The sequence below is a fragment of the Jatropha curcas genome, chromosome 3 (assembly GCF_041381405.1).
Source record: "Jatropha curcas cultivar XTBG-Jc1 chromosome 3, XTBG_Jcur_1.0, whole genome shotgun sequence".
In the NCBI taxonomy this organism is placed as follows: Eukaryota; Viridiplantae; Streptophyta; class Magnoliopsida; order Malpighiales; family Euphorbiaceae; genus Jatropha; species Jatropha curcas.
Genome location: NC_143153.1, coordinates 15889459 through 15913442, shown reverse-complemented (window position 1 = coordinate 15913442; position 23984 = coordinate 15889459). Strand labels below are relative to the sequence as shown.

General features: G+C 34.0%; 2 protein-coding genes across 2 annotated transcripts; both read right to left on the bottom strand.

Annotated features, from left to right (window-relative positions):
• Positions 1-7639: 7639 nt before the first annotated feature.
• LOC149497626 (uncharacterized) lies at positions 7640-8391 on the bottom strand. The gene is made up of 2 exons (XM_089718630.1): positions 8311-8391; positions 7640-8206 (listed from the first exon to the last, which is right to left on the bottom strand). The coding sequence occupies exons 1-2, from the start codon at positions 8386-8388 to the stop codon at positions 7673-7675; spliced, it is 612 nt and encodes a 203-aa protein (XP_089574756.1). The 5' UTR covers positions 8389-8391; the 3' UTR covers positions 7640-7672.
• Positions 8392-8483: 92 nt separating this feature from the next.
• Positions 8484-16199, bottom strand: LOC149497625 (uncharacterized). Its single transcript, XM_089719231.1, has 5 exons — positions 16075-16199; positions 9256-9573; positions 9132-9174; positions 8894-9020; positions 8484-8801 (listed from the first exon to the last, which is right to left on the bottom strand). Exons 2-5 carry the CDS (start codon positions 9566-9568, stop codon positions 8484-8486), a joined length of 801 nt encoding a protein of 266 aa, XP_089575357.1. The 5' UTR covers positions 9569-9573; positions 16075-16199.
• Between the last annotated feature and the right edge of the window lie 7785 nt (positions 16200-23984).

Genomic DNA, 23984 nt, shown 5'->3' with positions numbered 1-23984 from the left:
CGCTTTTTTTTTTTTTTTTTTTTTTTTTTTGTTCCTTGCGATCAAAATTGTCAAAATTATAATTAAATAGCACGTTGGTATTACTAATTAAATAGCATGTGGAAAGTTGGTTTGAAAACACTATCCACAAATTTAATTTCAAATGAAAACTATTTATCAATTTAGTGTTTATTTCAGCTATTGAGAATGTTGCATTAAAATCACCAACTCAATTAGCTGTTTGAGTGTAATAGAAAAAAGTAATTCATATTTACAAATAGTCAACAAAAAGCAATTAGAGAAATAAATAATAATTTTTATTTTTTGTTGAAACCATCAATTATTAAATTATAATTGGTGGTTTCAATATAAAATATAAAAATTTAAATAGTTAAATAGTCTTTTCATTAAGACACCAATCATTTGGTGCTTTTAGTACAAATATGCGATTAAGACACAATTCATTTGGTGCTTTTACTACAAACTAGTTTTATTTTATGATGTGCGTTGCACGTTGACTATGTTCGTTATATGATCATTCTTTATTATTGTTTAATTTTTTATTTATATAATATTAAAATATAAATTTTTATTTAGATTGAGTGGTTAAAATATAAATTATATATACAGTAAATTTTTTTTATTCTATATTAACATATTGATTTTTACGGTTTTTATTATATGTTAGTTGCCCTCATTTTATTTTTTAAGGAAAAACCAAATCAATTTATAAAAATCATCATATAGCTTCTATTATACATTTTATAATTAATTTACATGTTTTGTTAATAACTTTCATTGTAATCTCTTATAGTAAATAAATATACATTAACAATAGAATAAGAAAGCAATATAATAAATCAAATTAAATATTTATAAATAATAATAAATTTTTATTTTATTTTTTAGCCAATCAAAATCATGAAAGCATTTTAAAAAATTAATTATTAATAAAATTATATTCTTTAATAGAAATAGGATTTGGATTATATAATATACCAATATAACTAATTAAATTCTAAATTCGACATGTTTAAAAATAACAACTTTTTATCTTATTTTTTAGTTAATCAAATTAGAGTGCAATTTGTAGTTAAAGAAATTTAATTATACCCTTTTAAAATCAAATCTGAATCATCTACATATATTTATTTAAAATAAATTTTAAAAAATATAAATTTTTTAAATGCCTCGTTATTTAAAATAATAATATTGAAGCTAAATTATAAATTATAATAATAATAAATTATTAAATTATTATTAATAATTAACATAATCATATAATAAAAATAAAATATAATTAGACAGAATAAGATAATAATTGTGAAAATTTAAAATTTTGAAATGATTAATTATCTATATTTATTTATCTACTAAAAAAGTTTTAAAAAATCCAATCAAATTATAAAAATATTATATATATTTTTATTACAATTTTTGAATTGGTTAAAACTAAGGTTATTTTAGGATATCTTAAATTTCATAAGGATAATATCGGCAATCTCATTATTCCCTTCCCCCTCTCATTCCCACTTTTATATATTGGTTCTTTTTATGATGTGTGATGCACATTTACTACACTCGTTTAGCTTTTTTTTATTTATGTAATTAAAATATAAATTGTTATTTAGATTGCAATAAATCCAATGGTTTTTATATATATAGTAAATTTTTTTTTTAATTATATGTCTTACACTGTAATATCTTATTGAAGAAAATTAATATATTTGTTTCCCTCTTTAAAATAACAATTTAAATATGAATTATGTTATTTATATTCTCTTCAACATATTGGTTCATATAGTTTTTATTATATGCTAGTTGATTTTATTTTTTGTTTAAGTACCAAATTGATTTATAAAATCATCATATATCTTTTATTTTACGTTTTATAATTTACATATTTTGTTAATAACTTTCATTATAATCTCTTTTAGTAAATAAATATAGTTTAATAATAGAATAAAAAACTAATCTAAATCAAATTAAATATTTATAAATAACAAATTTTCTTTTTATTTTTTTAACCAATCAAAATCATAAAATAATTTAAAAAGGTGGAATGAAAGGATATTAAAAAGAAAAGAGTTAAGAGAACTGAAAAGTGAATTAGCAAAAGATATTATTATGAAGGCAATTTTTGGAGTACTTGAGAGATCAAGTATTTGAGAGAGATTGATGGTTAAGTAGAAAGCAGTAAAATCCCTGTAGAGGTAAGATAGCTATATGGAGTGCAGTGAGGTCTTTAAATCCAGGGGCCATCTAATAGTTGAACTGGTTTATGGTAAGAATATTATAGGGAGAATAAGATTTTTGGTCGAGAAGAGTTTTAGTAATAACATATGTGAATAAAATAGGTTAAATCTTTTTACAAATAAATTAAATTTCAATCGTTTTTAATTTTTGTAAACTATATGTTTGGTCTTTATAAAAATATATTTTGCTTTCATAAAATACATGTTTTGGCTAGATTTGTGGAAATAGCCTTTTGACATTAGTACTGTTTACTTTTAACTTTATTGGAACATGGTTTTCATGGAGGAATACCTAATAAAATTGAGCTCGAATGCTTTTAGTGCAAATGATGGGATATTGTTAATAAACTGTTCATAATAAAAGGGAAAGGACTATTTGTCATTTTGTTATTTGTTATTGTAATTATATGGCGTTTTTCATAACTAAAATGTGATGATTGGTTAGTATTGACTTGAATTTAGTAAATAATTAGGCAAATGATTAAGAAGAATGAATAATGATTATAGTGGATGGGATTATCATTATCATTATCATCACTTATTATCATTATCATTATCATTATCTTTATCTTTATCTTTCTACTATATGTTTATATTTATATCACATATTTATGTCTGCATATTAACTATTAACCGAATGCATTCTGTTCAATAATTATTTGATTACATGTGCTGTAATATTGTTGTACCTTATTTGTTTGGAATTAGAATGAGGTGAGTCACCATGGGTTTGTGAGGGTGATGTTTGATATCATTGGCCATGTATGGGAAGATCGGCGGCCCCTTTTGCATTTGATGATATATAATATCGAAAACCACAAGGTGGCCTCCTATTGGTATAGAAAAGAAAAGAGACTATAAAAAATGAGAGGGCTAGTTAAGTGAGGATTAGATCGGTCAACCATGTATGGGGGCTTGACTCCTTGGTGCAAACGTTTAAGAGGGCAAGCTATGTGGGAGGATGGCTCGTCGAGGGTTTCGGTGACGCCACTGACTAATTTCCACTTGTTTGATTATTTGAAGGTATAATTACTTGTGGGTGTTGATGTTGTGCCATATGCTTGACTGGTTGTGTGTTCATTCTAGTATTTTAGGAAGCATTTTGCGTGAATGCATGTGTCACGACCCATCTCCGCGGGCCGGACCGGCACTAGGACTTGGGTGGGCTTAAGGCCTCCGTAGTAAGCCTATATTAGTTAAACTCATATTCCACTCATAAATGTGGCTTCAGGCCCAATAATTTATTTCACCAATATATCAAAAATACAATTCATAATATTAATGTATGTGTTCTTATTATCCAATTACATCTCATTTGGAATACAATTGTGGAACTCTATAATTTACAGTCTTCCATAAATATTATCTCAACTCAGTTGAATTCCATAGGACTTTTCTTTCTTGCTATTACTTGAAAAAAAAATAGTAGGCAAGGGTGAGCGCCAAACTCAATGAGTAGGGTTAGATAACCCTCTCACCCCACACAATCACACATAGGCTAACATAAATCATTTTAGTCCTCCGACTAGTTATATGATCATGCAGTTCACACACAAATGACAATACAACAGCAACCACAAATATTATCATCTTCATGTAATCACATCACGTGGAAATTAGTCAGTGGCGTCACCGAAACCCCAAATGAGCTGTCCTCCCACATGGCCCATCCTCTCATAACGTGTGCACCAAGGAGCCGATCCCCCATAGATGGCCGACAGGTCTAATCCTCACTTGACCAGCCCTCTCATTTTTTTTCCAGTCTCTCTTTTCTTTTCCATACCAACAGAAGGCAACCCAGTCGTCTCCTTCAAATCTAGATCATCAGCCGCACACAACAGGAGGCCACCCTGCGGGCTACCATCAAATCCAAATTATCAGGTGCGCCCAATAAGAGACCACCCTGTGGTTTTCCATATCATCCAGATCATATCATCAGGTGCACACGGGGCGCCGATCTCCCATATGGCCAACGGTCTCGTAGACTGCCCTCACAAACCCATGGTGACCCACTTCATCCCAATTCCATACAAACAAGGCACAACAATATCACAACAAAGGTAATCACGCAAATTTTTAATCGCAACAATAGTGCAGCACAATATAGCAATTTAACAAATGCATGATAACATTTAGCCGTGAATGCATGAATGCAAAGATGCAGGCGGATGATGCGAATTATCTAACACTACTCACAGTTCTTTATTGTCCTTTAAAGGACTATCTCTACTACTGCACGCTTTCAGCTTTTGTCTTCACATTCTGAAACTCGATAAGCATCGATTGAAAATTGGACTATGATTCTGAAATCCACACGAAGAGGAGGTCATTCTGCCTCGCCGGAGCCTCACCGAACCGCCGCCGTCAGCCGCTGTCATCGCCGTCTTGCACGGTGGCCAGAAAATCGGCCTTCCCCAGAAATTTACAAGAACACCACCAGCTGACTCCAATTTTGCTACTAGTTCCATTTCCGATGTCCGTTGAGCAAGCTAAAACCTCTAATTGGGTTGATCAGACTTGACAGCAGCTTGGCGATCTCGTTCATGGCGGTTTCGTCATCTGAGCTCCATTGCCGTGATTGATGGAGGAGAATTGATCGCATTGAGGTGAGAAGTGATCGGTACCCTCGCTTCACTCTGCAACTGTCGGAAATGGCGTGGTTCACCGGAGATGAGGAGAAAGAAGCTGTCGAAGAATCTCAGCCCCTATCGCGTCAACGGAGGCCTTTTTCGCGTGATAGAAGGCTGGAATCGCGGCCCGCAGTGCCAGGCGAGTCAACCGCCATCTCGTTCACGCTGAACGGTGGCTGAAACACGGGAAGGAGTGGAAGGAGCGGCGCTGCGCACACGAAGAAGAAGAGAAGGAAAAAAAAGAAAGTGGCGTTTCTGGAATTTTCTAGGCCGTTCCAGTTCTATTCGAATCGATTTGGTTCAAATCAGCGATTCACTTGATTTTTTGTTTGGTTTATCGATTTTTCGCTTGGTTTTCAAAAAATCAAAACTGATTTATGGGTCCAGTTTAGTAATAATAAAAAATTTTTCCGTTGATTTCATTGGTTGGTTTTTACGATTAAATTTTTGAAAATAATTTTTCGGGTCATTTTAATCTCCCCCCGCCCTTAAGACAATTCGTCCTTGAATTGAATCTAGTGGAAAAGAATAAGAATGTTCAAGGTCATAAGAAATTACTTCCAATACCAAGGAAACAGCTCGAGTGAAAAAAAAAAATACGAATCGAGGAAAGGAAGTGAGTGGGGTATTCTGATTGTACTTCTATCGCCAATCATTATATTTAGAATAAAATTGGATTCAATCTTTATAGTACCACCTAGCTGAAGCTTATAAGAAACTTTAGCTTATCGCCTTAATCTCCAATACTATCATCAGACAACTACTGAAATCTTTTAAGAAAAATCTCTTCTTTAAAATTTTAAATGTTATTAAGTATTACTCCATGAAGACTAAGCATACAGTTTACGAGAAGCAAAAACAATTGAAATTTAATTTATTCATAATAATAAGATTTAACTCATTTAATTTACATTTGTTATCACTAAAAATTTTCTCAATCAACAATTTAAAATTATTTCTTTATTCTAAAATTCCAAGAAAAAATCATCTTACAACTTTCGTTATTTATTTTATCACCATCCGATTTTAGTTCACTCTCTTATTACTTATCTATATAAGTCCTATTTTTTTATTTTATTTTATTTTTTTTTTCTTTACAATTATTGTCAATTGCTTAAGATCTCAAAACAGATTTTTGTCAAATCCGTTTCTCCTGCCAATAACCTTAATCCTCTTAATCACCTTCCTCTGTCTACATAGTTGATTTGTATTTACCCCTACACAAAGAAAATTTCCTATTGCCATTGTATGGTTTATCCACCCATCCAACTTATTTCCGTTTCGTAACTTAATTTAGTATCAAAATTATCATAGGGAACCAAGATAAGAATAATAATAATTCAACTAGGCCTATTCAGCCACTTCAAAATATCCAACAACATCACACTTCTCTTTGTCAAATTCATATGATTAAACATTACGACATCATTAAAACTCATTCCAACCAAAGATCATATCTTAAACCAATAGCCACTCAAATCACAATTATATTCAGGCCCCAAATCAAATTTGCATAACTCATTCCCAGTTAAACATTTTAAAGCTCATTTTTACTACTTCCCTACACATGAAACCCAACAATCGAATTTAATCATATTCATATAATTCAAAGCACAACAATCATCACCATAGCCACATAGGTTCAGTTTTCCTTGGAAATTTCTTTATGGAATTTTCCTTTCATCAATTATACATAATCATAATACCAATTAGTCATAACAAATACAAGGAATTCATTAATTCCAATTAATCAATTCAAGTCACAAGTTAAGTCTTACATTATTAACATACATATTAACTCCAAAGGAGTCCTTAAAATTTAATTAATTCTCTTATGATCAAGTAAATTACCCGAAAGTTTAAATTTAAATATCAATTTTCTTTCGTTCTGATTTGTCACAATTCACTACAGTCTAAAAGGCATAGTACCAAAAATTTCAGTTCTTAATATATCTATCTCTAAGTTTTACTGATATGGTATCTCTTATTCTTAAGAAAGTTTCTATTTCAATAGATTCATTTATGACAATGGTCTACAACACTAACTACCTCATAATAGGAATTTCATCAAATGGGTCTACTAAGTAAGGATTTTCGAGCAATTTAAGAGTTCTCATTTACTAATATTTCCAATATACATTATTCACTACAAGAAATGCGCCATTTTGCGACCGACAAATCGGTCGCAAAATGGCTCATATCGGTCGCAAAATTAATTTTGCGACCGATCTGAGACCGACATATGTCGGTCGCAAAATAGCTGGTCGCAAAATGAATTTGCGACCGATGGAATAATCGGTCGCAAATTTGCGACCGATATAATCGGTCGTAAACTTTAATAATCGGTCGCAATGTTTGGTCGTGGTTGACTTTGAAATTCAGTCGCTAATACGGTCGCAAAATAAACGGTCGCAAATTTATTAAATCGGTCGCAAATCGGTCTCAAAAATCGGTCTAAAATCAGTCGCAAATAGGTCGTAAATTCGGTCTCAAATCGGTCACAAAGCCGTCGTAAAATGTAATTTAAAATTGCAATTGTCGGTATCAAAGCGGTCGCAAATCGGTTGCAAAATTAAAAAAATAAAAAAAAAATAAATATTATTATAAAACCAAAATTTTTCCGCACCTGTGAAAATTGACATATATACATATATATCACACACGCAATTCAAGAACAATGTAAATTGTAATTTTTATTGTACTGAACAAATTAAAATATCAAAATACAAATAAAAAACTAGAACAATGTAAAATTGTAATTTTTATTGTACTGAACAAATTAAAATATCAATCAAATCAAATAAAAAACTAAAAAGGTCCAAAATCAAATCTATGCTGCTGCTCATCTGCAGGATCCGATGTCGGATCGGCGAGAGGAGTACCTGCTGGATGTGATGTAGCGGCAGGAGGGGTGACCAAGGTATCGTCTGCAGCATCGGGATCAAGAGCAGGAAGTGGCTGCTGCTGAGACGTCAAAACATGTCGGTCTGTAGCAGGCGCAGGATCAGAGGAGGAAGTACCAGCACGGGCCTCACCGGACAGCCGCAGGACATGCGCTCTAAGCTCTGCAATCTGTCTCTGCTGATCAGCAAGCTGAGCTCGTATATCATCATCATACTGCGAGTCAGTGTGCTCCGGCTGTCGTGCTGCGCTGGCTGTAGAAGCGTGAGCTGCTGAGCCAGTGTAAAACTGTGATGCCTGAGACCCGATGCCGTATACCTTCCTCTTCTTCTCGCCCCCTACAGCCTCGAGATAAAGCGCTACCTCGTCAATCCTTGACTCAGCTTCGGATTCATCGGTCTGAGAAGTAACAATACGCTCCCGAGCTGTAGTATAATTCTCCTGAAAACAAAAAATTAATTAATCAATGCAATTGCAAGCTTTATTATATTCAACTTTGTACATATTCGCAATGATTAGAGGGAATATTATTCATTGTTACTTACATTGACGCTCAGCGCACGTCTGTCGACAAAGGTATTACGATCGTGGTCCTTCGTGTGAGTGTATCTAAATACCTCCATCGGTGTGGGCTCACGACCTAATTCTTTAGCCTGCAATGAATTTTTATGCATGATATATTAATATATATAGTGTCCTTTCATTAAACATCAGTTTCTTATAAAGGTACTAGTTCACTTACTAATAATCGAGCTGTCTCTATAGCAGATATAGATCCGCCTATGTGTCGCGAAGGTCCTGCTCCATCACCGCCAGTCTCACTGCGCCTGTTTTGTGCAAATATCTCCCGCTTTCTCTTGAATGCAGGATCCTCCCAAGCCTTTTGCCAGCTCTCCCATATCTCCTGAGACACGCACTGCTGCTTCTTACCGCTTTTTCTCATCCTATAGGTGAAGTCAGCGTATCGATCGGCGCATATCTTCTCCCAGGCTACTTTCAGCATAGCAGTAATGGCCTCGTCCCATATGAAATGTTTCTGCAAAAAAAATGAAATATAGCGTTTAAACACTAAGGATGTATCTTGAATTGTAAACATTGAATGATGATATAACTTAAACCAAAGAGTACCTGGAACTCCTCCCAATAAAAGTCTCTCGCCTCTTGTGGTACGGCATCCCATGTGTATCCTTCTTTATGCAGCTGTAGCTTGATTATCTTCAAAATTTGCCTCGCTGCTCGAGAAGATGGATATATGCTGAAAAAAAAAACATAAGTGAAATATAATTACACGAAAGTATCACAGTTATGAATAAGTACAAAATATAATTACAAAATATGCCTGCAGAAAATTTGAATAAGTACTTACTGTCCCGCTACCAAACTGAGGGTGATACGTGGATCGGATGAAGCTGCAAAAGAAATGACAAATGTTATAAATTTTTAGATAATTAATATATAATTAAAATGACAGTTATGACATTTATGATTACCTTGCACAGTAGGTGACTGTGCAGCTGGTGGAGTCTGTACTGGTGCAGAAGAGGAAGGAGCAGAAGAGGAAGGAGCAGAAGAGTGTGATGGCGGCAGTACTGGACGCTGAGCAGAGGATGAAGCCCCAGACGTACCTGAAGAAGGATGTGATGGCGGCAGTACTGCTCGCTGAGCAGATGACGAAGCCCCAGACGTACCTGACGAAGGACGAGGGATCGACCCTCCTCGTCCACGGGCACTGCGTCCAGGGCCATGACCTCCACGCGAACCACTGCCGGACGCGTCAGAATCAAACGGTCTGCCTCTAGCCATCTGTACTGCAGATATCAGAACCTAGATAAAATGAATTTATACAATTATATGAATTGTAGAACATGTGGTAAATATGAGTACACAAAGTGAATACCATTGAAATTCTTCATTAATAATATTAATTACATATACATTTATCAATTTGTAACAGTAAAATTTCTCTAAGTTTTAAGTGTCTTGAATATCATCTGCTTCCTCCTCCTCTTCATCAGCTTCCTCTTCTTCATATTCGTCTTCTGAGGTACCCATGATGATTTGATCTTCTTCCTCTTCATCATCTGATGGTCCTATTTCAACATAAGATCGGCTTTCATCATCCAATCTATCTGTTAAATCTTCAACAACTTGCATCGGTTGCTTTTCGACCCTAACTTCTTGAAATGCCTCCGATACTGCGAGTGAAGAAGATTGTTTCGTTTCAAGTGCATGAACAACTGATCTAGCCTTGATTTTACACACTGCCATCCAATCGCATCTATCTCGTTTAAACGATGGATATGGGACATAGTACACCTGTGCAGCTTGCATTGCCAAAACAAAAGGTTCATACTTTGTATATCTTCTTCTTTGATTAATATCAACCAGATTATACTTAGGATGAACCTTCGTGCCAATGTTTGGCGTAGGATCAAACCATTCACATTTGAATAAGATTGTGCACTTCATTGGTAGGCCTGGATATTCTAACTCTAAAACCTCAACCAATTTCCCATAAAAATCGGCAGACACGTCACTGTAGTTTGATCCCTTTATGCACACACCGCTGTTCATTGTCTTTCTGCTTCTCCCATAACCCTCAGTGTGAAACTTGTAACCGTTTACAAAGTAGCCAGAGTAGGCATTAGCAACCGGTAATGGCCCCTTTGCCAGATCCGTAATAAATCTATTACGAATATCGCTTTCCGAGCTTCGAGCCTATGGGAAATAGTAATGACATGAGTCAGATTTAATAAATGTACATTCCGTGTTGTGCACATTGAAAGTAACTTACATAATATTTGAACCAATCTGCAAATTCCGTGTCCAGCTTTGCATCAACTGCAGTATCAGTCAAATTGAGATTTTGAAGCCGCAGAAGATTGATATATTTCCTATTTATCAACGAACCATATTAGCATAAGTATCATTTAACAACGGCCCACGTCAAGTTTAGAATGTTTACATTATTTATACTTACTGTACATATGGTGTGATGTCTTCGCAATTCAATAAAATATAGGTTTGAGCCGCTTGTACCTCTGCATCAGTCAATCGTCTTTTTTTTGATTTACCAATCGTACGCCCAGGGTAGGTGAAAATTTTTAGATTTCCTTCAAACTCAGATTGAACACGATCTCCTCCGTCATCGTTACGTGGCACTCTCCGATGCTTGGTGAAAACATGTTGGTCAAAGTAGTGTGAACAGAATGTGGAAGCTTCTTCCACCAAATATGCATTGCAAATGGATCCTTCGACCTTTGCCTTATTGCGCACATTCTTTTTAATTTTCTGTAGGTGTCTGTGATTGTACAATGCCAATATGTTAGTATAAGTTCAAAAAAATGATGTAATCATTAGAATGAGATGTTAGTGAATCACCTCTCAAATGGATACATCCATCGATATTGTACCGGTCCTGCTAAACGACATTCATAGGGCAAATGAACCGGCAGATGTTCCATAGAATCAAAGAAGCCGGGTGGAAAAATTCGCTCCAACTTGCACATCACTATTGGGATTTCTCGCGCTAATTGGTCCATATCATCGCATCGGATAACAGTCATCGTCAATTCCTTGAAAAAGAGACTCAATTCTGTCATTGCTTCCCAAATTTTTCCTGGTAATAATTCCCGGAATGCCACAGGGATCAATCTTTGCATGAAAACATGACAGTCATGGCTTTTCATGCCAAACAGTCTGTACTTCCTCATGTCCACACATCTACCCATATTTGAACAGTAGCCATCTGGAAATCTTAATGATCGTAACCATTCGCACAATAATTGCCTTTGGGATTTATCTAAACAATAACATGCCTTCGGAAACTTACCAGTAAGTACAGATTGCTCGAGTTCTGGTCGACGACAAATTTCCTTCATGTCTGCTCTCGCTTTTGCATTGTCCTTGGTTTTCCCTTCAATGTTCATGACAGTGTTGAACAGATTTTCAAACACATTTTTTTCTATGTGCATGACATCAAGGTTATGACGGATAAGAAGTGAACTCCAGTATGGCAAATCCCAGAAAATGCTTCGCTTTTTCCACCCGCTATTCCTGCCAATTCTTGTATTTACCTCATCTGCACCAACCTCTGTAACTTTCATAAGCCCCAGATCTTCAATTTCTTGTAATATTTGTGCTCCTGACTTCACAGGTGGAGGGGGTTCAAAAATAGTTGTGTTCTTTCTAAAGCATTGTCGATTTCTCCTCCAAGGGTGAGATTCCGGTAAGAATTTGCGATGACAATCAAACCAACATTGTTTACCTCCATTCTTTAGTGTAAATGCATTAGTGTTTTCCATGCAATGAGGACAAGCCAATTTGCCAGCCGTACTCCACCCAGATAACATTCCAAAAGCAGGAAAATCACTGATGGTCCAAAGCAAAGCAGCCCGCATTATGAAATTCTGATTGCTCGAAATATCGAATGTTTCAACCCCATATTCCCATAAATAATTAAGTTCGGCCATCAAAGGCTGCAGAAACACATCAATTTTATGTTTTGGATTAGTAGGCCCAGGAACAATAACACACAAAAACATATATTCATCTTTCATACACATTGTCGGTGGTAGATTATATGGTGTCACAATGATAGGCCATGATGAATATTGTTGTCCTGATTGGCCAAACGGCTGAAACCCATCAGTACAAAGCCCCAATCTCACGTTTCTCATTTCAGCAGCAAACAGAGGATGAATGTTATCAAAATGTTTCCACGCTTCAGAGTCTGACGGATGAGTCATTATACCATCCTCATATTCATGCAAAGCATGCCATGTCATGTGTTCAGCTGTCGCCTTTGATGCATATAACCTTTGAAGGCGAGGAACAAGAGGGAAATAATACATCTTCTTGAAAGCCTTCTCCCTTTGTACTCTACCAGTCCCTTGACCGCGCCGTTGATATCTTGGAAGATTACAAAACTTGCATTCTCTGAATTCCGAGTCAACACCCCAGAATATCATACAATTATTACGGCAGCAATCAATCTTTTCTACCGGTAGTCCCAATCCCCGAACTAATTTTTTTGTCTGATAAAAATTATCAACCATTGAATGGCCTTCAGGCAACATTTCTTTTGCTAACTGAACGAAATCATCGTAACACCTTTTTGAAAAATGGTGCTCTGCTTTCATGTGCAGTAATCGTGCAACAACAGACAGAACAGAATGATTCTTGCATCCAGGCCACAGTTCAATGTTAGCTGCACTTAGCATGTCAAACAATTGTTCTGCTGCTACATTTGGCGATTCCTCCATATTATCCCAATCAAATTGTACTCTACTCGCATCGATTACCATATCATTGCATTGATTACCATACAGAAATTGATAAGGCTGAACTTCTAAACTTACCGGAATGGAGTGGCCTGACCCACTGGCAACTTGAGCTTCACCATGATGTATCCATTCGTAATAATTTTCCACGAACCCATTTTTGCACAAATGAAGTTTCACTGTATCGATGTCTAAGAAGGCTCGATTTCGACACTTCTTGTGATTACATGGACACCTCAACTTATTCCCATCCATAAAACTGGGATTACCAACTACAAACTGTATAAACGCCTCCAATCCGTGCAGGAACTCTTGTCTTAATATGCCATTGACCTCGAACCTCCAGTACATCCAATCTCGATTATTTCGCATTTTTTTTTACCTAATTAACAATGTGTTTATCAAGGGTAAATTATATGTAATTGCATTAGTCTGATCTAGCCTTAAAACATGCCACTAATGTAATGTTCAATTTACACTTATAACTAACTAAGGTTATTTCTATAATAAGGGGAAACTATATATAAATGTAAAATAACTAAGTTCATTTATTCAATACAAAGGTTATATATATATATATATATATATATATATATATATATATATATATATATATATATATATATATATATACACACCTACTATAATAAAGGTAAGTGTACTATTCTACATATTGAATTTATTGAAAAAAATTCGGCAGCATTTCGGCACAACACAATCAAATCTCAAATACAAAGACACTTCAATAAACACTTCTATAACATATCAACATTCTCCAAAGGCAAAATGGCCACTACTAGGCCTCCAATCCAAACTCATCATTCATTTAATAAAAACATATTTAAGAATAATAACGACAATAACATCTATAATAAAGAAAAAAATATTCTAAAGAAAAATATTCTAAAGTTGTAAGCAAAACACAAGTTGTACGCACCAAAAAAATAAAACACAAATATATAAACGTACACATTATGAAGTATTGACTCGTGCAAATTCATAATATGATTATCTTAAATATCTTTAAGTATGTTAAATGTTACTGTTATGTCATTTCAAGCTAAAATACCTATTTAGGCTTTCTTTTTTTTAACCTTTCTTTTTTTCCCCTTTTCTTGTTACAGTTCCCAATTTCGTGTGAGACAAGAGGATAGGACTTAGAAGCTTGGGCAAATCAGAGATCCCAATACAATAATATTAATTATTTTTAATACTTAATAATATTATTAATGAATTACATTTAAAAATAATAATAATAACGAATCAAATGCATTTTTGTTGTAATACCTTGGAGTGGATTTAGGGTAAGGGGCAGTGGAGATACAAGCTTCGCTGGTTTTTTACACCTTAGTTCAAAGTATTTTATATTGTAGTTCATAGTTTTTTGCACCTTAGTTTATAGTATTAATTTTGAATTCACCCCCATTAAATTTTTACTTTTTTTCCCCACTAAATTCTTATTTTTATATTGTTTCCCCACTAAGCAAAGCTTGAAACTTTCTGAAACCACAAATTTAGGCTTTTTATGAGGTTCACAAATATGAGATATTCTCTTTTTAAAATCATATCTTTGACATTTTTCTTTCCCTTCCCTTTTGTGTTTCTTTTTCTTTCCAAATTCTAATTTTATTCTACTCTAATTTAATAAATTTGTTGTAATTTTACTCTATTACAAAAACTAAATAAAATAAAATAAAATACTAATATTATAGATATAACATAAAGCAAAATATTGACAATGTCTTGATAATTAATATGTTTCTACAAAAGCTTCTTCAAATCAAAGATCATATCCTCCTTTTCTCTAACTTTTTTATTAAAGAAAAAAGATTTTTCCCCTTTAAAAAAAAAAAAAAAGGATTTTCTGAATATATTTTGTTCTTTCAAGATTACAAGTCTAGGTAGTTGACATAATTAATGAATTAAGCTTCTTCTTTTTGTTTGTTTGGTCTTCAAAGCAAAGGAAAGAAACATAAATTTTAGGGAGAGAAGTGTTGGATTGTAAAGAAAGAAATTAATTTATGTAAATAATGAAAAACCTTTAAGAATTCTTTACTCTTTTTTCTTTGTGAAGGTGAAAAGAAGCTCTATTATTGCTGATGCTATTCTTTATATTTACAAACTCAAACTCAAGTTGGAGTCAATCAAAAGAGAACTCTTATACTTAGATGCAATCAAAAGGCAATGCTTAAGCATGGTGAAGCTGCACCTCCACTTACCCAAGGTCTGTACTCTCTTACCCCATTAATTTATTTTCATGTTTTCTACTTTGCATAACATTTGCATCTTTCACTGTTTTGTATGCACAGGTGAAAGTAGAGAAAGCTGGAAAAGGATTTATTGTAAAGGTGATTTGCGAGAAGGGAGGAGATAAGCTAGTCTCAATATTAGAAGTATTTGAAGAAATGGGTCTAACAGTCTTGCATGCAAAGGTGTCGTGTAATTTGTATTTTGCCATGGAAGCCATTGTTGTAGCTGAAGAACAGACTGTTTTAGACGTGAAAAATGTTACTCAAGCTGTTCTTGAGGCTATTGAAAAGCATATATATAGAGGGAACAGACACAAGCAGTGTGAAGGTTGCTATCGTTTAATTAATAACTCCAAGTAATGTGACTTCAAGTAATGTTACTCCTCTGACTTCAAACTTTAGACATTCTTCGACTCCAAATTTCTACGTATATCCCCATATATAGATTAGAAAACGTTCTGAATTGTGGTGATGATATTATCAAGTTTGAAAATCAAACCCATAAAATAATCAGCTCTTAATAATTCATAAATAATAATTTGTTTTTCCCCTTTAATTTTTCAAATTTCGTTTACAGTCAAACAAAAAAAACTAAACTAGTATAACTATATTAATAATAACAATAATAACAACAACACTAACAACAACATTAACAATATTAATAATAATAACAATAATAACAGTAACAATAATAATAAATTGAAAAAAACACAAAAATCGCAAAAAAAAAAAAAAAAAAAAAAACAGTTCGAAAAAATTAAAATGGAAACCGGCTTACCTCAAATGCTGTCCAAACGGTGGCGAACGGCGTAGAGGAGTGACCGGAGCGTCGTTGGCGGCGTCACAGGGGCTGGAGCGTTCTCAGGAGGGGCTGGAGCGGCGCTGCGGACGGAGGAGAGGAGAGGAGAAGGAGAAGAGAGAAAGAAGAAGAAAGGAAAAGGAGAGGGCTCGTTTAAAGCCCTAACCTTTGCGACCGACATATCGGTCGCAAAAGGCATTTGATTCGGTCGCAATTTTTAATTGTCCGACGTCGTTTTAATACCGCCAAAATTACGACCGATTTGCGACTGAAATAGTCGGTCGCAAAATATCGGTCGCAATTTTATCTCATTTCGGTCTCAGATTTTATCCTTTTTTTTACGCGCCCCTTTTTGCGACAGAAACACATTTGGTCTCAAATCGGTCGCAACATCGGTCGCAAATTAGAAGTAATTCGGTCGCAAACGGAAAGACAAACTCGCGCGAGTTTTCCGCGCTAAAATCTGCGACTGTTTTCCAATCAGTCGCAAATTGGTATCAATATTGCGACCGATTTGTGTCGGTCGCAAAAATCGGTCGCAATTTGAAGTTTTTTTTGTAGTGATTCCACCGATATGATTTGTTAGATCAATCGTTTATTCAATAATTCGACTAACGCTTAGCCTTGACTATTGAGTTGACAACCATAGTCTATGTAAACTACTTAAAGAGCCTATGGGTAACTGACTATCCAAAAATTTTCTAAATAACTTTCCCTTTTTACTTATAAAAACTTTAGCATGTCATGCATACATAACTTTGAAATTCTTTGAACAGAGATTTGCTTTCAACGTTTATTTCTTTTTTAAGACCAATATCAATAGTAGTATAAAAAAATATTTTTATAAAGTTTGGAAATCATTACTCTTTTTTTTTCTAAAACCTTTTGTTATTTAACAAAATGAATTGTCTATCTCCACGAGGACAATCCTTAAGTCATCTAGTTCAAAGTCTAATATCACATATTTCAATCGTTAATGATTCTCTTTAACTAAAAACATTATAGTCTCCATTATTACTATTCCATCCACTATCTCTAGTCCACCAAGTAAAATAGTTCACGTTTTAAAATTTCCAATTTCTTCTCCTAGGCATGATTCTTACATCTAAACTTTACTTCTTTCCTAATTCATTTCTAACTATTTATTCTGGTATTTTACAGCAGATAACTTAATTAGCCATAATCTCACCATTGCCTTTTACACTATTTAACATCCACTAGTCTTATCCAAATTCTTTAAATCTTTGATTCATGTTAAATCCTTCTTTTATCCTTCATGTCCCCTTAGTGTACCCAACCTCATTTGAGTCTTGTCCTTAAAAGAATTCAGACGATGGTTACATGAATATATAGCGTAAAACCATCACCCTAGGCAAAATTTAATTCTATCCTAAAATCATTACTTCTTAGATTTCCTTATTCTAAATTATCAATCTCTACTTAATCATTATGAGTTGTTCTTGACCTCTATTCTCATCTAAATTTCTATTACCTTTTATGGTCTTTAATTAGTACCTCGTTCTAATTTTGTAATTAATTCTTCAAAGAAGATCTTATATAAATTTCTTATGATTCATAACTCTCTTCCTGAAAATTAAATTATCTCTAATGATTTTTGTCTAAGATTCATCTCTTCAAATTCACTCGATTAGCAAGGTACTAATCCTCCTCTTGACAACTAGATCAATAAGTAGTATTAGTCCTTTTTACATACTTCTCTACCTAGAACGACCCAATTCACTTAATTCATCAAGTTTTCCTCCAGCATCCATGTTCCTCTCCATATTAATCTAATTTTAGTTTCAAACTCCTATGCAATTATTCACTAGCCCCTATCAATTCTACTTAAAACACTAAATTCTTACCCTTAATACTAATTTCTCCAAGGAAGTTTTATCCGCTTCTTTATTATGTTCAGATATCATATTTCTCTCAACATAACCATCTAGTCAATATTATTTTCTTCACATTCAATCACATAATTAAATTACCTTTTTCTTTTATATTGCTTTAATTAATCCATTTAAATTCTATATGTAGAGATTCACCCAATCAAATACCTTTATTGTAATTAGACACAAATTATTGTTTCTATATCCGAGTCTATTCGATTATTCCAATACTTCTCTATTCTCCTCAATGTTGTACTTAAGCAATTTGCAAATTTTCTCCTTTTATTTCCTCAAGCTCCACCTTCGATACTCCTTTTCTAATATTAAAATTGTCATTTCTTAATCCTTAATTGTAACACTTCTAGAATTGATCTCTACATCAATTGAAATTACTATTCTACTTCATATTCCACCCCATTTATTATTAATTTCTATCTTCGCCAATAAACCGAATTTAGTCCTTGGGATAGACAATATGATAAGAATAAATAAAAAATGCAATCATTGTGAATAATTTGAACTTTAAAATCAAGTAATTTTGAAATGTTGAAAGAGTAATAAATCCAAACAATTAATTGCTAACCTTACAATAAAAAAAATTTTCAATAGTCAAATAATAAAACATTTTTCTCTAATCATGTTTAAAATAAACTCACTTTCTTGTTATTTTTTTTTAAAACTCTGAGTTTTCTAAACATTTTCAAATAATTCTTGAAGCAGTGCCTCTCGTTGGATCAAGGTGTACTAGGTGATAAGCCATTACACCCATTTCCAACTGATCTTCTGCTTCAAAATGGATGGAGGGGATTTAGTAAACTCGAAATGTTCTATTTTATAAACGTCAATTACCGAAACCTTTCTATAGTTCACTATTATCTAAGTAGCTTTAGTTCTCATCCTAGGTTTCATATAGATTCCCTTCCATCCTGGTGCACGATGCATCCACCTACACTAAGATGGAATTCAATCCAAAATGCACCTCCTTTGTTGGTTACGGCCGATCCCAACATAGGAGCCCTATATTCAGTTTCCTAAGTTCCACAATTGATTCCTAAGGCCTAACTTATGCTCTGATACCATCTTTGTCACGACCCATCTCCGCGGGCCGGACCGGCACTAGGACTTGGGTGGGCTTAAGGCCCTCGAAGCCCGTAGTAAGCCTATATTAGTTAAACTCATATTCCACTCATAAATGTGGCTTCAAGCCCAATAATTTATTTCACCAATATATCAAAAATACAATTCATAATATTAATGTATATGCTCTTATTATCCAATTACATCTCATTTGGAATACAATTGCGGAACTCTATAATTTACAGTCTTCCATAAATATTATCTCAACTCAGTTGAATTCCATAGGACTTTTTTTTCTTGCTATTACCTGGAAAAAAAAATAGTAGGCAGGGGTGAGCGCCAAACTTAATGAGTAAGGTTAGATAACCCTCTCACCCCACACAATAACACATATGCTAACATAAATCATTTTAGTCCTTCGACTAGTTATATGATCATGCAGTTCACACACAAATGACAATACAACAGCAACCACAAATATTATCATCTTCATGTAATCACATCACGTGGAAATTAGTCAGTGGCGTCACCGAAACCCCCCAATGAGCCGTCCTTCCACATGGCACATCCTCTCATAACGTATGCACCAGGGAGCTGATCCCCTATACATGGCCGACCGGTCTAATCCTCACTTGACCAGCCCTCTCATTTTTTTTCAGTCTCTCTTTTCTTTTCCATACCAATAAGAGGCAACCCGGTCGTCTCTGTCAAATCTAAATCATCAGGCGCATACAACAGGAGGCCACCCTGCGGGCTACCATCAAATCCAGATTATCAGGTGGGCCCAATAAGAGACCACCCTGTGGTTTTCCATATCATCCAGATCATATCATCAGGTGCACACGGGGTGTCGATCTCCCATACGGCCAACGGTCTCGTAGACAGCCCTCACAAACCCATGGTGACCCACTTCATCCCAATTCCACACAAACAAGGCACAGCAATATCACAACACAGGTAATCAAGCAAATTTTTAATCGCAACAATAGTGCAGCACAATATAGCAATTTAACAAATGCATGATAACATTTAGCCGTGAATTCATGAATGCAAAGATGCAGGTGGATGATGCAAATTATCTAACACTACTCACAGTTCTTTATTGTCCTTTAAAGGACTATCTCTACTACTGCACGATTCCAGCTTTTGTCTTCACATTCTGGAACTCGATAAGCATCGATTGAAAATTGGACTACGATTCTAGAATCCACGCAAAGAGGAGGTATTCTACCTCTTGAAGCCTCTCCGGACCGCAGCCGGCCATAGTCGTCGCCGCCGTGCACAGTGGCCAGAAAATTGGCCTTGCCCAGAAATTTACAAGAACACTACCAACTGACTCCAATTTCGCTACTGGTTCCATTTCCGATGTCCGTTGAACGAGCTGAACCTCTAACTAGGCAGATCGGACTTGACAGGAGCTTGGTGATCTCGTTCATGGCGATTTCATGATCTGAGCTCCGTTGTTGTGATTGATGGAGGAGAATTGATCGCATTGAGGAGAGGAAGTGATCGGTACCCTCGCTTCACGCTGCAACTGCCGGAAACGGCGTGGTTTGCCGGAGATGAGGAGAAAGAAGCTGTCAAAGAATCTCAGCCCCTATCGCGTCAGCAGAGGCCCTTTCCGCATGAGAGAAGGCTGGAAATGCGACCTGCAGTGCTAAGCGAGTCGACCGCCATCTCGTTCTCGCTGAACGGTGGCCGAAAATGGGAAGGAGAGGGAGGAGCGACGCTGCGCACGCGAAGAAGAAGGAAAAAAAAGAAAGTGGCGTTTCTAGAATTTTCTGAGCCATTCCGATTCAATTCGAGCCGGTTTGGTTCAAATCAGCGATTCACTTGATTTTTTATTTGGTTTATCGGTTTTTCACTTGGTTTTCGAAAAATCAAAACTGATTTATGGGTCCAGTTTAGTAATAATAAAATATTTTTCCGTTGATTTCATTGGTTGGGTTTTACGATTAAATTTTTAAATGAAAAATTTTTGAAAATAATTTTTCGGGTCATTTCAGCATGTATTTTGTATTATTTATTATTATTCATTAAGTTGCAAAACTAACCCCTCTTTTATTTAAATTTTCAGGAAGTAGAATCCTCGTTGATTCGGCTAAAGCTTTGTATCCTTCTCCACATTGAACTCCATTCTGCATCTATCTGAAGCTTTGTTCTTCCTTCCCTCATAGAGTTTGTTGAAGTAATAACTAGTTTTGTACAGTAGTTTCTATTTAGCTAGGTTCCTTAAAATTTTTTTTTTGGAACAGTCGTAGATATCCGCAATTATTATGGAAGTGTTATGTATGTAACAACAATAATTAAATATGAACTCTATTTTGAGAAATTTAAATATGAGGTTGAATATTTGACTGGAGCCCAATGAATGAGGTTTTGATTATACTTTGTGAATACATATGCTATAAGACCGAGAAAAATAAAACAAATAATAAGTGATGGATATGTATATTTGTATTTGAGATAGGGTCTTGAAATGATTTTGAACTATTATCATTATATTGGGTTGTCCAGTTGAATATTTTTATTGGGATTGTCTTCTTGGGATATCTTTATGGATTCGTTGGTTGATAAATATTATTCCAGCTTACTATGGGTCTCGATGGCCTTAAGCCTACCTGAGCCCTAGTGTTGGTCCAGTGCACGAAAACGGGTCGTGACACTAATCTATATTATGTTGGATTATAAACAAGTCATTCATTCACATGTGGAGGTACAATTATTTCATGGTATTCAAGAAATGAAGTATTACTACTACTTCTTTTAGCCATGTAGACATTTTAGCAACTCATGAAGAAAAGACAAGAATGTGTTTGTTTAAAGTACGTGCAATCTATTTGTCCAAAGAGAAATTTCTACAATACTACATAGAGATAATATTTCGTATACTCATCTCCCTTGAAGAAATGATATATTAAAGAAAACAAATTTATTACAAAAATTCTTCTTTGCTCATGATTTACAAAAGAATGATATTGAAGTTCAACCACGTAAGCTACAATATTATTGATTTGTTCATCAAAGCACTTTCTGCTATAAATTTTTTAGTATAAGTTTTAAAGAATTGATGCACAAAATTGGAATACATAAACTCAAATATCTCAATATTTATTTTCATGAGAGGAGTAAATACACACTGTACTTTTTTTCACTTCAACCAAGGTTTTTTTTTTTCCTTGTAAAGGTTTTTTAATAGGGTAGTATTTGAACACGTATATAAGATAAGGATAATATAATCTTTTTCCTTCACTAAGATTTTTTTTTCCATAGGATTTTTTCTTAGTAAGATTTTAACGAGACATATTCTTTAAAGAATGGTCATCCAAGAAGGAGTGTTATGAAACTAGTGTATGTCTATATGGGCTAGAAGTCTGTATTCTTAATTATTTTGAACTTTATTTTCCTAATTTATGTACCTATATATATGTGGCTTCTCATAAAAAAGAATTCAACACTCTCGTATTCTCCCGATTCTCTCTGTTCTTTATTTACTTCTCTCCTGTTTTTCTATTATTTATAACAATATATGTAAATATTATGTAAAATACACAATTAAAAACAACTCAATATAAAAACTTAATTTCAATAATCAATCTTTTTTGATTGACTTTAACAAGCCCAACCTCAAAAAAGGAAATAATTTCTACAATGGCTTACTTGGTAAATAGCATGGACGTCATTGCTTGCTAATTGACTCCCTTCTTTTGTTCAATCTCTTTCTATGTTTGCACCTTATCCCCCCCCTCCCTTAGTCATTTTGAACACCCAATTATTCGATGATCTTAATTAATTGGTGTAGGTTCTAGGGGTGAGCATATCAGTCAATTCGGCTAATTTGAGTAAAATTTTTAACTGAAATAAATTAACTAAAATTTTTTGACTTAACCGAATTAATTTTTTAACCGAACTTAACCAAACAATTTTGACCGAATTAATTTTGATAATTAACATAACTAAAGTTCAAAAAAAATGAAAAATTAATTAACCAACCGAATTTAATCAAAATTTTTAATTAACCGATTTTAACAGAAATAAAAATTAACTAAACTTATTAATCATTACTTAATCAAAATAAAAACTGAAATATTTTTAATTTTTAATTTTTAATTTTATTATCTACTTAATCAAATGACATAGTTTCGAGAGCCGGTTACTTTGATTAATTCGATTAAATTAACTTTTAACCGACAACCGAAATTTTAATTTCCTCTAACCGAACTTTTAATCGAACATTTATTCACCGAATCAAATTAGCCGAATTGGCTAAACCGAATGCTCATCCCTAGTAGGTTCGAACTCTTGCTTCTCCCACAATCTCTCTAAGAAAATCAGGCAGTTTAGCTAACTAATTTTTTCGTTCCTCTCGTTCTTTCCTATGAAAATGCCTTTTAATTGATGCCCTTATTATATTTTCTTATTTTTGATTTTCTATAGGGTAAAAAGAAAATCCAAATGGGCTTGCTTCTACATATTTGCCTTTTTAGTTTTATATGTATGCATCCTATACTTCCTTCTGCTTTATCATACAATTGTTCAGCTTGGGGGACCATAATGCTTAGTATTCATTCTATATTAACTGAAACTAGGGGCAAGTCAAACAACTAATCTTTGAGTAATTTATTTAAAAAACCCTGATCTATGCATTTTGTATTAATCGCACCCTATTTTGACCTTACTCCTTTGGAAACCCAATTTGAAAGGTTAGTAATAATTGTATTCTAATTTAAAATTAAGGTCTAAAAACAATAGAGAATACCTATGTAGGCCCAAATATTGATGCAAGGATTAACTAACCAACCCACTAACCCTAATTCAAAAAGCACTGCTTGGAGAAAGAAAAAAACAAACCCTAAATGCCAAATAATTGGTTCTTATAGCAAAATTATCCTAAGTCCATAGGATATAAACTCAATTTTC